Source organism: Phyllostomus discolor, chromosome 8 (assembly GCF_004126475.2).
Source record: "Phyllostomus discolor isolate MPI-MPIP mPhyDis1 chromosome 8, mPhyDis1.pri.v3, whole genome shotgun sequence".
NCBI lineage: Eukaryota > Metazoa > Chordata > Mammalia > Chiroptera > Phyllostomidae > Phyllostomus > Phyllostomus discolor.
In genome coordinates, this window is record NC_040910.2 from 49,114,637 (window position 1) to 49,129,891 (window position 15,255).

At 54.4% G+C, this 15,255-nt stretch overlaps 1 protein-coding gene across 3 annotated transcripts; it reads right to left on the reverse strand.

Annotated features, from left to right (window-relative positions):
- Positions 1-560: 560 nt before the first annotated feature.
- Positions 561-8,303, reverse strand: HOMER3 (homer scaffold protein 3). 3 transcript variants are annotated; one of them, XM_028519756.2, is made up of 10 exons: positions 8,142-8,303; positions 6,309-6,463; positions 6,073-6,229; positions 5,695-5,826; positions 4,506-4,613; positions 3,597-3,721; positions 2,803-2,959; positions 2,410-2,520; positions 2,207-2,293; positions 561-999 (listed from the first exon to the last, which is right to left on the reverse strand). In XM_028519756.2, exons 2-10 carry the CDS (start codon positions 6,320-6,322, stop codon positions 808-810), a joined length of 1,083 nt encoding a protein of 360 aa, XP_028375557.1. In that variant the 5' UTR covers positions 6,323-6,463; positions 8,142-8,303; the 3' UTR covers positions 561-807. The 3 variants fall into 3 exon arrangements, with proteins under 3 accessions (XP_028375557.1, XP_028375558.1, XP_035888511.1); XM_028519757.2 differs by having other exon boundaries at positions 6,309-6,390; positions 8,142-8,297; XM_036032618.1 differs by lacking the exon at positions 8,142-8,303 and adding an exon at positions 6,991-7,179.
- Between the last annotated feature and the right edge of the window lie 6,952 nt (positions 8,304-15,255).

The following is a 15,255-nucleotide window of genomic DNA, read 5'->3' on the forward strand; positions in this document are numbered from 1 at the left end:
TTAAGTCTCCTGGAACCCCATGTTATTGCCCACCCATAGTTCTCCACTCCTGCTGGGCCAAGCCCAAAGCTTTGAACTGCAGTGCTGGCCGCTCCAGCTGGTTGGCCCTGGGGTGCCTCTTGTAAAGCCCCTCAGGGGCCTCAGTTTCCTCATTTGGAAAATGGCTATAGCCACTGCACCTCTCCAAATGTGGCCATGAGGTCGATGAGATCATCCCCTTCCATGGTGAAATTTGGCTGTGGTCTAGGAGCTTCTCTGCCTGTGTATTCAAGATTAATTTTGGGGTGTGTAGCCAGGGTGAAGGGTTTATCAGGGGCCACCTAAGTCCAAACTGGTCTAGGCAACATGGGCTGAGCCCCAAGGGATGGGGGCAGCAGGACCAGGCAGAACTGTGGCCTGGCCACCCTCTCAGGCCCTGAGCTTCACCCTCCTCACCAGTAAGTGGCTTTCCAGCCCTTACATGGACAGAGGGCAGCTAAGGTGTACCCAAGAGGAGACAGGAGAGGGTGTGGTGATGACATTAGGTGCCCGTACATTACACACACACACACACACACAGCCATGCTTAGAAATGTAATCTAGGCACTAGCATGTGCCCTGAGGATTCCAGAAATCCTATACAATGAAAAGCCCCAGACCTTGAGCTGTGAGCCACCAGGCCCTCCTGGGGGCTGAGTTGCCCCAGTCCCTGCCAGGGCAAATGGCCTGCTGGACCGCCTGCAGCCAGCCCATACCCCAGACAGAAAGCATTTGTATAAAACCTCGAATAGGCCTCAGCTCCTATGAGGACTGCCTGCCAGGCTGGGCTCAGGGCGCACCCTCAGCCAAGCGGGCTAGGCCCTCCCGAAGCTCGCTCAGTTCGAACAGCCTGACATCCAAAAGCTGTGCAGCTCGGCCCAGCTCAGCCCTTGTCCGCTCCCGATCAGCCCGAGCCTCCTCGAGGCTGCGCTCTGTCATCCGCAGCTGGTGCTCCAACTCCACATTTCGGGTTTCCAGATCCTGCAAGGAGAGGGCAGGCAGGGTTGGGGGCCCACACTGGGCCAAGGCCCCTCTGTCTCCTGGTCTCCCTGCCACTGAAGGCACTCCTTGTCCCCTGGCCAGTTTGAACATAACAGAATTAATCATATCTCTCTTCTGAGAACCCTCTTGTGATCCATCAGGCTGGGGGTGAAATCCACACTACTCACCCTCCTCTCCCCTCACTGGCCTTTTGGTTCGTTTTTTTTTTATTTTTATTTTTAAAGATTTTATTGATTTTATTTTTACAGGGGAAGGGAGGAAGAAAAAGAGGGAGAGAAACATCAATGTGTGGTTGCCTCTTGCACGCCACCTACTAGGGACCTGGCCTGCAGGGAATTGAACCTGCGACCCTTTGGTTCACATGCCAGTGTTCAATCCACTGAGCTACCACCAGCCAGGGTTGGCCTTGTGGTCTCTTGAACACACTGATGTCATAACCATCTCAGGGCCTTTGCACAGTCTGTACACTCTGCCCAGGAAACAACAGTGAGCATTTCCCCAATTCTTGTCTTCCGAGGACACTTTTGGGGGCACCAGATCCTTTAATACCTCTACCTGTAGACTTACAGGGCATGCCCCATGAATGTTCCTTGGATAAAGTGTTTAGTGAGAGTTAGGCCACCCAGACCTGTGTTCAAATGCAAGCTCCTGACCTTAGGCTGAGGATGTGTGAGGACTTGATGAAGGTCAAGAACAGGAGCTCAGCGGGGACTCAAAAACTGCATTTTGCCCTGGCTAGTGTGCCTCTGGGTTCAGTACTGGCCTGTGAGCTGAGGGCCAATTTGATTCCCAGTTCGATTCCCAGTCAGAGCACATGCCTGGGTTGCGGACCAGGTCCCTGGTAGGGGGTGCGTGAAAGGCAACCATACTTTCTCCCTCCCTTTCCTTCTCCCTAAAAATAAATAAAATCTTAACAACAAAAAAAAGAAAACCCCGCATGTTGAATAAATGGATGGATATAAAACCCTATCAATAACAACCATTTACAAATCACCTCAGACCTTCCATGCATCTGGTCTTCCCAATGCTTCAGAACTTTAGGTAGGTAGATGTCTTCCTAATCCAGTTTGCAGGTGGAGAAACAGGTTCAGGAGGACCCACCAGAAAGGGAAGATACCAAGTCTTTCCCACACCAGAGGCTGGCTGCCCATGTGCAGTCACCCAAACCCCTGGCCACCACACACACCTGCACCTTCTGCTGTGTTTCCTCTCGCTCCACTGCATCAGGGACTTCTCGAGGTCCACCAGCCTGGCTCTTCAGTGTCTGGATCTCCTAGTGGAGAAGTTCCCAGGTTGTTCTGTGGGTCCTGGCTCCTCCTCAGGAGGTCAGGGAAGGTAAGGCCTGGGGACACATGCACACACACATACTCTCACATGCTCGATGCTCACTTGGTCCTTGGTTTGCACTAGGGACTCCAGCTGCTCCAGCGCCTGGCTTGGCCCCTCCTTCTCACTTACTGGGGTTGGTTCTGCGGCTGCCTGGGTCTCCAGCTCAGCCACCTGCGTGGAAATGTCAGCACCTTCCTGAGATCTGCCTTCTGCTCAGCCCTGCCCAAGACGAGGCATTCATCCCCTCGGTTTGGAGCTCCCACCCCACCCCCGGCAGAGCCCTTCTGAGGTGGGCGCTATATCAGACCCATTTTACAGAGCACGAAACCAAGGCTCAGGGAAGTGATCTGTAGAGATCACACAGCCAGTCGGTGAACCCAGGATAGACAGGACATGTGCAGGAAGGAGCTCGAGTTGTCCGGGCCAAGGGGTCTAGAAGAAAGGTCCCCTCACCCGTTGCCGCAACCGCTCGGCCTCTGCACGCTGGGCCTCCAGCTGCTGCCTCCACTGCGCTGCGGCTGCGTTGGCCTCCCGCAAGGCGCCCGCCAACTTGTTGTTGCTGTCCTGCAGCGCGAAGAACTCGGCCTCCCATTGTACCTCGCCAACAGAGCTGCGGGGACGCAGGGGTCGGCCCGCAGTTCAGCCAGGCTAGCGAGAGTTAGGCTACGGGCGGGGCTGCCCTGGGGCAGGGGAGGGGCCAGAAGGCGGTACTGGGAAAGGGGTAAAGCCGCACTGGACCAGGCACTGGACCAGGCGTGCTGGGAGCCGCAGCACAATGGGCCCGGGGCGGGGTAGAAGCGGAACGGGACGGGACGCAGCCGATGTGCATTAGTCTCGGGAAGGCGGGTCTTGCGGAAGACGTGATTAGGGCTGGGTGATGGATCCTTGTCGAGGGCGGGGTGAGAGTGGTACTCGCTCAGTGAGACACAGGAATACAGCGCGGTCAGCCCACAGGGATCTAGCCAGAACTGGGTAGGGCTGGGAGGTACCTGTCGGTTTAGAACTATCCGCGGGACGCGTGAATGGGAAGGGGTGGGGTCATCCTCTGTAAGGCGTGGCCAAAACCAATGTGTATGGAAGGGCGCGGTTGGCTCCGGAAGGGGCAGGATTGCGGTTAGCCACCTCCCGCTCCCCAGGCTTTGGGGCTACGCGCCGGATGCAACGCCGGATCCACCGCCGGTCGCGCTCCAGCGGCTCCTCTGGCAGCCCTTCCTGCGGCAACCCTGTGCCCCGCCCTACCCCCTCACCCCTCTGACAGCATCTTCTTGAGCCGCTCTCGTTCTGCTGGGCCAGGGGCTTCAGCGCTTTGACTACGGAACAGTTTCTCGTCGCTGGGCGGGCCATTGGCGCTGACGAGGGGGGTCGGGGGCACCTAAGGATGTGGGCAGAAGCTGGGTCACGGGGGCTGGGCTTCAGTCCAAGACCGGTTAGAAGGTCATGGTTAGGGTCGGGGCTGATGATACTGGGTTCATGACTGCAGGCGGGCTTCACTCCCAGCACTGGGATCCGAGGGCGCCCCTTCCCTCACCCATCCTCCTTGGTTTCCCAAGGCCCCTGGACTAGAGTTCTGGGTCCTGGCCCCCAACCTTGCCTGCCTGGGTTCTCACCAATTTCCCAGGAGCAAACCTGATTGCAGGCCAGTTTAAATCCGCTGAGATACTGGAAATCTGCTGCGATGGCGGGGGTGGGGGCAATCTGAAACCCTACGAATAGTACCCCTCTGGGGCGAATTTCAACATTCATTTCAGATTCTGACAGAAAGCCCTTTCCACCAGGCTGAATTTCTTATGAATCCACCTCACGAGCCCTGAGGGCAGGGGTAGCCTCCTTTTTCATCTCTGTAACCCCAGTCCAGCCCTGGGCCTGGCACACAGTAGGTAGTTAATTAATTATGCTGAATAAATTAATGGATGAAACTGCCCAGAAGCAGTTCTTTACTCTGCCCCTCTTAGCTACAACTTCCTCGTTTTGACTTGGTCATCTGAGCTGGCCAAAGCTGGGCCAGATCCCCCTGACATGCTCCATGGCACCCACATTCCCCTTCCGTGGTCCCTGCCTCAATCTGTGAGCATTTGGTTCTGGGCACCAGCACAACACAACGCAGGGACACCACCCCTCTAATACCGCCAGGCAGGCATGGGACAGGGAGTGCTGACCTGGTGGGTAGACAGCCCCAGGGCTGGACTGGTCAGCTCCCCGCCATCCTGAGATTTCTCCCTCGCCAGTCTCGCTGCTTCCTTCACTTCCTGGAACTTCTCAGCAAACTGAAGAGGGGTGACAGGAACAGACAGTCAACAAATCCCTGGTCTCCTCCCCTGGGGCCCTACCAGGTTACACACAGCCAGCATCGTCCCTGTCACTTATGAAGGGGCTTTAGGAACTTTGCGCACCCACCCATCTCATGAACTGGAAGAACGGGAGGCTTGGAAATGACGTCTCAATGAACACAATGGGTTTGGGAGTGGGGGTGGGATGCTCATTGAGCCACCCTGAGGAAAGGATCCTCCTTTCCTCTCAATCAGGCTTATTTCAGCAAGGAGAGCCTTTGGTGGGTGCTAATCTATCTTCAGTGCCTGGGGCACCTGTAAATATCCTTCCTTGTATGACAGAGAGAGCAGATCCTGGGATCTGAGCCCAGCCAGTGAGAAAGTTGCCGTCCTGTTTCCATTTTTGTTGTATTAATGTTTACATTTCCAGTTAGGGTAGGGTACACTTTTTTTCACTTTAAAATAAATTTATAGTTTGAGGATAATTTTTTAAAGAAACATTTTCGGATATACGGACACTTATTTTGTGCAAAGGGGCCAGTGCACGTCACTGGGGCAACTGTTTTTGTTGTTTTTTTTTTTTTTTCAAAAAATGGCCCGAGATCGACTGGGTATTCATGTGGGAAAAAAAATACTCCTACCTTACACTACCCACAGAAATAAATTCAAGATCTAAATGTGAAAAGAAAATGAAGGCTAACTGAAGAGAAGAAAATTGGTATGCCCTCAGCAGCACCCAGGGAGCACTAACCAACCATCCAGGAAAACAGGGTTTAAAACAATTGTGTAGAGACAGCAGAGGGTGGAAGGAAGTGATGATGTAGTGCTACCAGGTGTGAGAAAACACCCAGCCCATCCCAGGAACCCAGAGGGCAGGGTGTGTTGAAATTGGAGCAGGTGGCCTGCAGAGCAGGGATGTGAACCAGGGAATGAACTGGGAAGGGGCTTCTGGCTTGTCCAATTCTGCAGCTGGGAAGTGGAGACCCAGCACCTCACCAGGGCCCCCTCCACCCCACGTACCCAAGAGAAAGACCCAGGTGCAATCGTATTGTTCCCACCACATACCCCTGAGACCCACCTGGGTCAGATGCTGTTCAGAAGCAAAGCCAAGGCCGTAGACAGTGTTAGCACGACTGTCTGCCCACTGTCCAAACTTCTGGGAGGTTTTGGTAAAGGTCATGTTGGGGGTGACAGTGCTATTGATAATGGCCTGGGGAGAAAAGAGCAAAGATCAAGGTTGGTGGGATTGCTAACAATGAACATGAGACCACTGGGGTACCCTTTGTATGAGTGCCTCCAAGGTCCTTGGTCTGAGCCATTTCAGGAGAAAGAGAGACTGAGGCCTAGAAAGGGTCAGTGCAACACCAACCCTGGGCACACAGCAAGGCCACAATCAGACCCAAGCCTATTGCTGAGACCCCTTCCACCTGCCACCCCAACCTGGCCCCACCAGGACCTTGGCACCCCCAATGCTGATGATTCGGTAGACGTTGCGGGTGGCATCATAGAAGTAGGACACGGTGAGCGCGTGTTTGCCCGCAGGGATCCAGTTCCGCTTGGTAGCTGGGTCGATCTGGAACACATGCGCCCGTGTGCTGAAGATGGGCTGTTCCCTGCATAGGGAGAGGGCACTCAGTGGGAGCCAAGCACCCTGTAAGGCTCAGGGCCAAGCCAGAGGAGGTAGGGGCTCACCTGGCTGTGGACATTGGTCAAGCTGGGCTGGATGGGCTCCAAGGGGCAGTCAGAGGGGTGGCACGAGCTGCTGGTTCAGCCTCTGGGGTAGAGGGGGCTTGTGAGTGTCCCTCCAGGACAAGCTGAGCGTGGTCAGGCAGGTCCAATCTCAGGGCCTGATGCAGCGTTCACAAACAGACCATTCACAGAATTTCAAACAAAAAAGTAAGGGAATCAGTAGATCACTCAGAGCAAGGAGTCCTCAACTATCTCTCCTTGGAGAAGTCCCCACAACACCCTGGACAGGAGACAGCTTTCTGAGAGGAGCCAGGTGACTGCTGATATCTCAGCATAAAACTATCATTATCTGGGTTAGTGGATCTCTAGAGACACCCCCTTAATCTCAGGGTGGGTTGAGGAGGCCAAGGTCAGCTCTCACTCAACACTTTCCCACACAGTCACCCATCAGTCCTCAAAGCAGGGCCTCCAGCAAAAGTGTGGCATCACCAGGCGCCTACTGGGAGACGAGTCCCCACTGGTCCCATAGAGGGACCTCTCCATTTCCACTCTAGGGCACAGGCACAGACTTAGTGTCAAAGTCCAATCAGGAAGCCCCCATCCTTGTCAAAAAGATAAGATGTGGCCAAACAGGACCACGCCGGTACCCACCACCAGATCGCCCATCACCACTCAGTCCCAATACCATGGGGTGCTGGGGGGAATCCAGGACTGGGAGATGGGCTCTCTAGCTCTCTGCTGGTTCCTCTAACCAACACCAACAGAAGCCAGGAACAGCTACCCTGGAAGACTTCCTGACCTTCCCCCTGAACTCTCAAACTTGCTTCCAGGGCATCTTCAGGGGACTCAGGAGGGACCTGGGGGAGGGGGAGTCAAGTTGGGGTAAAAGACACCCCAGCTTAGCGGTCTCCGTGGTCAGAGGGTGACGCCCCCCTTCCACAACCCCAAACCCCCAGCCCCCAGCCCCCAGTCCCCAGTCCCGGGCAGCTGCTGTTCTGGTCACAGGGTCTGAAACTGGAGCCTCTGGTGGGGGAGGGGCGGCAGCTCTGGCCGAATTTGGGGGCGATTCCTGGGGCTCCGGGGCTCAGGGGTCCCAGGAACTCTGGCCCTTCCAGCCCGGACGCTCCTGCCGCGACTTGCGCGTTTGGGGAAAGTTACTCACCAACCAGTCATGCGCCTCCGGCTCCGCGGGCCAGGAGGCTCCGGAGGGGGCCCGACCCCGCCCGGTGCTCTGGATCCTTAATCGCTTGTGCAGCTGCACAAGCCCCACCCCACGCGCCCCAGTCCGGGGGTCCTGATATTCAGTCAGGCTCGAGTCCCCACATACGTCAGGAGTGGGGAGCCCAGTGCGTGACTCAATTTCGGGATGTTTTGTCACCAACCTTGGAACTTCCAACATCTCCCTGATCCCCCGAATCTGGGTCCAGAACTTCAGGGACATATCTGCCTCCTCAAGCCCATGTCCATAACTTCGGGAACCCTCTGAGTCGCCCCGACTCCTGAACTCTGGGGACCCTATGTCACCCTTCCATCCCAGTTCCGGAATTTCAGGGTTTCCTCGCGCGGCCCCTCATCCCCAGGTCTGGAACTTCCAAACACCTTTACAGCCTCCAGTGACGCTGGGCGTGGAACTTTGGAAACCCCCAGCACTATCCCCACCCCGACCCCGAGCTCCGGAAGTTCGAGGCCCTGAGGCCCCGCAAGACTTGGTACTTCGGAACTTCCCTGGCCGCTCCCAGCCTCCGCGTCCAGAACTTCAGGACCCCTGAGCCCTCCCCCGGCCCCGGAACTTTGGGGCCCCTGCGCCAGCGCTCAGGGTCGGTTGGCCGGGCTCACCCTGCCAGCCGGGCGCCCCGTGAGTGTCCCGGCGGAGTCCGGTGCGGCCCACGGCGCCGACTCCCCGCACCCTCCACGCCGTCCGCGCCGCCAGCGCCTTTGTCTGCGCTGCCGCAGCCGCCGCCGACCGCACCGCCTCCGGTCCCATAGCAGCCGGTCCCGAGGAGGCCGCCGCCCGCCCCGCCTCCCCCGCTCCCCCACTCCCCGCCTCCCTGTCTCCCCGCCTCCCGAAGGCCGGCCCCAGCGCCCCCTGCGGGCCCTCCTCAGAGGGGAAGTGGGGAGGGGTTGGGGAAGCCCGGGAATAGGAAAAGGCCTGGGTGGTGGGGTAAGGGTGGGGAAGGGGACTGGGGTGAGGGTGGCCCGCTGACCCAGACCCAGAGACAGACGGGGGAGAGAAGCAGAGACACAGGAGAGGGACGGACAGAGCACTGAGAGGCAGAGACAAAGGAGACGACAGACAGAAAACTGGAACTATGTAACGACAACTGTGACAATGCCAGCGATGGTTGGATGACATGTGTTACAAGGTCCCGGAATCCAGCGTGCAGCGAATGAATGTTGGTGTCCAGTTCCCACCAAATGGGTGAGTCCCCTGGAGATCCACACACCTGGGCTGCACCTCTGGTCAGAGGAAGCCCACCCCTTCATACATTTGCCAGGAGCAGGTCCTTCTGGGGCTGAACGGTGATCACCTCCCCAGGTTCTGGCCTGCCCCAAGTCACGCAATGCCATGGGGTCCGTGGGCAGAGGCACTGATGCTCCTCAGACCCAGGGCCCACAGTTCCCTGGAGCTCTGAGCCTCACAGTAGAGCTTTCTAACAAACTTCTCTGCCACATCTCCTTTCCCTCTTCTTTTATTTCTGTTCCCTGACAAGAATCACACATCTGAGCTGGAAGCTACCTTCAAATTACCTTTAGGAGAATCCTGGAGGCTTATTCCCAGGCCAAGGTCTGAATTTACTCCCTCCAGGACTTTGTCCAAGCTGTTCCCTCCACCAGGAATGCCCTTCCTGCAGGCATGGATTCTACCTTGTCCTTCCAGACTCTGCTCCACTGCCACTCTTCTAGAAGCTTGTCTGACCATCCTGGGCTTGGAAGGGATCTCACCCTACCCTGCTCCATGTCCCATCCCTTTCTGTGAGATCCCTGATGTTTGTTACCTGTTTATTAGTTCAACTGTGGCCAGACCTGGGCTCCCCTGGAGGGCCGGCCCATTCTGGACCCCCAACCTTACTGAGAAAATGGAAACAGATTCTGTTTCCCTGGCTGCTTCTAACTTCATGAGGCATCTGCACAAGCAAAAGATTTGGCTTTGCTCTCAGGCCCAAAGCCACAAAATGCTTGAACACTATGGGGAACAAAGAGAATACCGTCTGTTCTATGCAAAGAATGACTTTTCTTTATTACCAAAAAAATAATTAAAAAAAAAGTAACTGGAAAGGGCCCAGGAGGGCCGAGGCTTCTGAAAGCCATTCAGAGTGTGCTGATGCTGGACTGCTACAGCTCTGTAGCTAGGGCCATGTGGCCATTCTGTGGGGAGGGTTGGGCAAAGGACCCAGGCCAAATTTCCTCCTTGTGTGGACAGAAGGCAATTGCATGAGAGAGAGTGGGAAGGTGAATCCTTTCCTGGGTCCCCCTCATGCTCCAGGAGGTCCTGGGATGGTGCTGGCCTTGAGCAACTCTGACCTGACATTGTCTTAGTCAAGTCCAAACAGAGAAGCGGCTTTGCCAGTTTGGACTTTAGTTTTCTTAACTGGAGAATGGGCTGATGCTCACAAGGCTGAGGTGGAGGAGGAGGCAGGGAGGATCCAAGTGACACCAGTAGCTCCTCACTGGACCCTGGATATAGATAGGTGGGGGGCTGTCCCCAACCATGGACTGAGCCCTCTTCTCCTTAGGGTCATCTTTGCAGGGCTTGCAGAGGCCAATACCCCAGGATGGCTGACTAGAAATAAGAGCTTTCCCTTCAGATTGAAGAAGGAAATGAGGGAGTGAGCAACCTATCATAGGAGGGACCAAACAGAAACTAGAATGGTTTGTTTGACTCTGGGAAAGCACTTTGCAGAATGGCACTTATGACCTCTGCCTAGTTAAATCTGACCCAAGTTTTGAACTAAAGCTAAATCCTTCCTGCTCCCTGGAGGGTTCCTATCCCAGCAGACCAGGGGAAATCTGTCATTCTCCCCCAAAGTGTCATGCCCAACCATGTGGTGTGGATCACTGTGGCCACCTCAATCTGTTATGGCATGATTTGATTACTGTCCACCTCTTCTATAGCTTTGGCTCAGCACCTAGAGCAAGCCTGGCCTGCAGCAGGAACTGTGTGAATGCTTCCAGAAGGAAGGGATCCCTAGGCTCCCACCTTGATCCTTGGTGGTCTCCAGAGTCACGTGAGCCAGAAAGTGACCCCCAGCCTTGCTGCCTCTTACCAGCAATGTGACTTTAAAGAAGCCAGTTGCCCTCTCTGTGCCTTAGTTTCCCTAGTTATAAAATATGCATAAGAATGCTGCCCACTTCTGAGGTTTCCTGTAAGAGTCCTTGAGTGAAGAGGTCACAATTCTAGGAGCTTAATAAATGCTCAGTGTTATAAACATTATATTCATTCTTGGTGGTTTGGGCATGTGATTTTGATCCTGAGCCGAATTCTTAAGATTTTCTCTTTTAGGGGTTGAAAGGTCCCAACCCAGCGTGAACTCAGGTCCTACCTGGTGTGATACTAAATCTTTCACTCTGAACACCTACATGCCCCTCCAATCCTCCTCCTCCTCCCCATTCTCCCATAGCAATGCTAGTTGGGCTACCCACCACAACCTAGTTTGGGGAAAAACCCCTATTCATCCTTCAAAGGCCATCTCCACGGCTCTTTTCTCTGAGAGGCCCTCCCTCCTCTTTCTCCAGTTCTCCACAACACCCTCTCTCATTCTGGTCCAATCCTGACCCCACAGGGCTGGGGGTGTTTGTGTCTAACTCTGACTCCTGCAGCCTGAGGGCACCTCAAGGGCTGGGCTGAGGTGTCCCTTGGGTTTTCTGACCCCTGGCATTAGGTGAATGTATGGGGATCATTGCAGGGGGAGTTTGATTACTCAATATTGGTGAAAGTGACCCTAACTTAAATTTAAATCCAACTCAGCTTCTACCAAAGGCCAAGGTTAATTCATTAAACAAACAGCACCCAGGAAGAAACGAAGCCAGGCAACCTTAGGCCGAGGAACAAAGGGGCTCTGGGATGGGGTCAAGCACTGGGTTATGGACTCAAGCCCTCAGGACCAGGAAGGGTCGGGAGTGGGGTGGGGTGTGGTGCCCTTGCACCCTCTCTGAGCTCCAAACCTGGATCTGTGGTCTGGGTCCCACAGACCTAATTACCCGCATTGCCACGTACACTAATTACCTCCATGGTGCCAGGTGGCTGGGCGGGGCTGCTCCACTTTTGAGAGGTAGGTCGGCCTGATTATTTTTGGCTGTGCTGTCCTTGAAGGCTCTGGCATCTGCCCGCTTGAAGGACAGAAAGTGGGGCGGAGAAAGTACAGCCTCTTCAGGAGGGACACTAGGAGATGTGGGTGGCCCTACTCAAGTTGGGCCGGGAGCTCCCTGAGTAGGGCCTTTGGGCCTGAGGCCTGAGGGTCTTTGGAACACAGCTGGAGGTGGCAAGACCTGGAGGGGCTGAGAATCAGCTCTGAGGTTGACTGTTCTGGAGGTCTGTTTTAAATGTGGTACCATTGGTGGGAGGGAGCTAGGGGTGGGGAGCTGGTCAGATGGGCCTGGGTGGGAACAGTGGCCACTACTGACTTGCTATGTATTTCTGGGCATTGACCTCCTCTCTTTGCACCTTTCCTGAGGGATTAATCAGGGATACTAACTCACAAAGAATACTCTGGGCAGAGGGCACAGCATGTGCAAAGGCCCTGAGGTAGGGATAGGCTGGGTGCATTGGAGGAACAATGGGCAGGACAAGTGGCCAGAGCAGTGTGAGTAGGAGGAGAGTAGGGGATTCTGAGGGCTGAGGGGCCAGGTCAGGCCTCATGGGCCCTGATGAGGTGTGTGGGTTTTGTTTCAAGAGTACTGGGGAGTCTTGGGAGAGTGTGTAGCTAGGCGGGGGAGGGGCCGGGCAGGCACCGTGTGATCAGATTTACATTGTTAGCTCCAAGCTGTTTTAGCTCTTAGGAGAGAACTGGTTATGTGTACATGTACAGAATGAAGGCAGACCCTCCCTTTCTCTGAGCCTCAGTTTCCCCATCTTGGATAGCATCCTGAGGCTCAGACAACCCCAGCACACACTGGACATTTAGCCAGAGAAGTTCCTTTCCCCAAAAACTCCTGAATTCTGGCTGAGCAGCCTACATGGCCTCTCCTTTGCCTGCCCTCTCCTCCTACTCTCCTTCTGTGGCCTTGGAGGAACAGCTGTGGGAACAGAGCAGGAGGCCTCAGGGAAGGCAGCGAGGAGGGGCTCCAATGTGGAGCGGGCTGTGTTCCTGCTTGGTGACGGCCCACATGGGGCTGCCCGGTGCCGAATGTTCTTGCAGGAACTGGGTGACTCAGATGTGGCAGCCTCTTCTCTCGATCTGCTCAGAGAAGCCATTCCTCGTCTCCAGGCACAGGATGGAGTCAGGATTTTCTTCTCTGGGCCACCCCCCAAATAGCCCTCCCTCTGCTCCCCAGGATTCATTTAATTGGTTGCATTGCTCACTTTCCTGTTCTGATACCCTCCATGGCTCTCCTGAAGGCTTCAGAGGGTGAATCCAGCTCCTCATCACCACTGGCCATGCTGTTAGACCCCACATCTGAGCATCTGAACTCAGTGCCAACACCTCCTCCTCCAGAAAGCTTTCCCAGACTCCCTCCTCTCCTCCAACCTGACCCCATAGGGGTCTGTGTCTGGCTGTGCTTCCACCACAGTCTGGGGCTCTTTGGTGTTTAGGCATAGACCAAGGCCTCTGAGAGTGCCATTGTCACTCAGTATAGGAAGGCACAAAGGAGGCACTGGGGTAGACACTTGCTGTGGCAGCCCAAGACAGGACCCCATGGACCTGACTTCTAACATGTTTTATAAAAGAGACACCTGAGGCTCAGGGGGCTTACGTCTATTCCCCAAATCAAAAGCTGGTCAGGTGGAAAGTGTGGCCTGCTCCCTGCAGCCTTTGGAGCCTTGTTTACCCACAGGAGGGGCATTTGGTACAATCTGGGCTCGGACTCCAGGAGTGTGACAGCCCATCTCCACGGATGCACTGGGGGCCTCCCTGGGCCTGTTTCCTCCTCTGTAAGACTCGGGTTCTTCAGCACTGTTGGAGCTCCTGCCCTGAGGGAGAGCACAGCTATCTGCTGGACAAGATGGATGACAAATAGAGGACCAAGCAGGATGACTTCTGACAGCTTTTTGCAAAGGAGAGAAAAACCATACAAAACATCAGGCAATGACAGGTGGTCGGTGAAGGCTGCTCAGACAGAGGAGGTGGTAGCATTCAGGAGAGTGGCATGTGTAAAGAACCTGAGGTGGGTATGCGCTCAGTCCCTTGCAGCAGCATCAGAAAGGCAGGTGTGGCCAGAACAAGGGTGACTTAGGAGGATAGTGGAGAGCCAGGTGGCCTGGAAGCTCCACAAGCTGTGTTACAAGGAGCCTTGTGGGCCCCAACAAAGAGTGTAGATTTTATACTCACAGACCTGGGAAGCCATGAAAGGCTTTTGAGCAAGAAAGGGAAATGATCTGCTTTTACATGTTTTAGATAAGATTCACCAGAGTGCCACATGACAAATGGACTGAGGAGGGTGATTCTAAGACTATCTTTTTGGTTATCACTAGGTTGTGCCTGATAAACAAATGACATTGTTGTCAGTGCTATTATATCTTCAGAGTTGGCCACAAGCTCTGAGCTCGAACCCTAGGGAAGAAGCCTGTCTCAATAACCCCCTTTCTGCGTTGTCGGGTCTTTCTCTCTGTCTCTCTATCCCTCTCCCTCTCTCTCTTAACTGACATTCCAGGCCTCCAACTGGACGGAAACATCTGCTTCCTGCAGAGGAGCCAGTTGTCCCCCAGCCTGGGGGAGGAGGACCATTCAGAGAAAGAGTCACACAATAAGCACTGATTGCATTCATGGGGTGGGGTGGTGGGGAAAGTATGTCCAGGCTGCGAGCAGGGACCTGGGTTCAAGTCCTGTCCTGTCTTATACTGCCTGGGAGGCCTGAAAGCAGTAGCCACACACTTCCCAGGCAGGGAATCACTGCTAGGCACAGGGTAAGTGCTTGTTGACAGATCCAGCAAGGGCATTTCCTGACTGACTTGCAGGACCCAGCACAAAAGGAATATTTAGAGCCCCTTGTTAAAAAATTACTCAGAACTTCAAGACAGTGACATCAGAGAGTTAAACTCAGAAGCTGGCCCTGGTGGGAGCTGTCATGGCTACCTTCTACAGCTGCAGAAACTGAGCCTGAGAGAGAGTGGGGAATGCCAAGACCTGGGGAACCCATGGGATCCTCCCCCTCCTGAGTTAGTGGCAGGTATGTTGAGTGGCTGGTGGGTTGGTGAGTAAACCCAAGGAGCTGAGATGTACCAACCTCATTCTTGGTGAGAGGCCAGGAGTAGGTGTGGCCTCTGGGGCATAGGGAGTGGAAGAGGGTAGGGACATACATACATACCTTTTCTAACGGAAAATGTATTTTCTCTATTATGTGTTTTATGTATTTTCTCTTCTGATTGCCAAAGTGATACATACTCAGTGTAAAATCCGTTTCAAAGGAAAAACAGACAAGTGTAAAGTAAATGATGCAAATAGATCCATTGTCATAGCATTTAATTTTCTGAATGCATTTCTATTATGAACTTACAATGTGCCTGGTGTTCACTGGTGAGTTAAAACACACTGGCACAGGAAACAAACTAAATTCAGATGCCATCACTGCCCTTGGTGGGTGTGGGCTGGCACACACCAGGTGCTCAGTAAAAATCTGTTGAGTGAATGAAATTATAAAAATAGAGTGAATGTGGGGAAGGGGGAGGGAGGTATAAGGGGAGTAATAGGGAAAAAATACAATAAAGAGTCCTGGCTTGTGTGGCTCAGTGGACTGAGTGCCTGTGAATCAAAGGGTTATCGGTTTGATTCCCAGTCAGAGCACATGCCTGTGT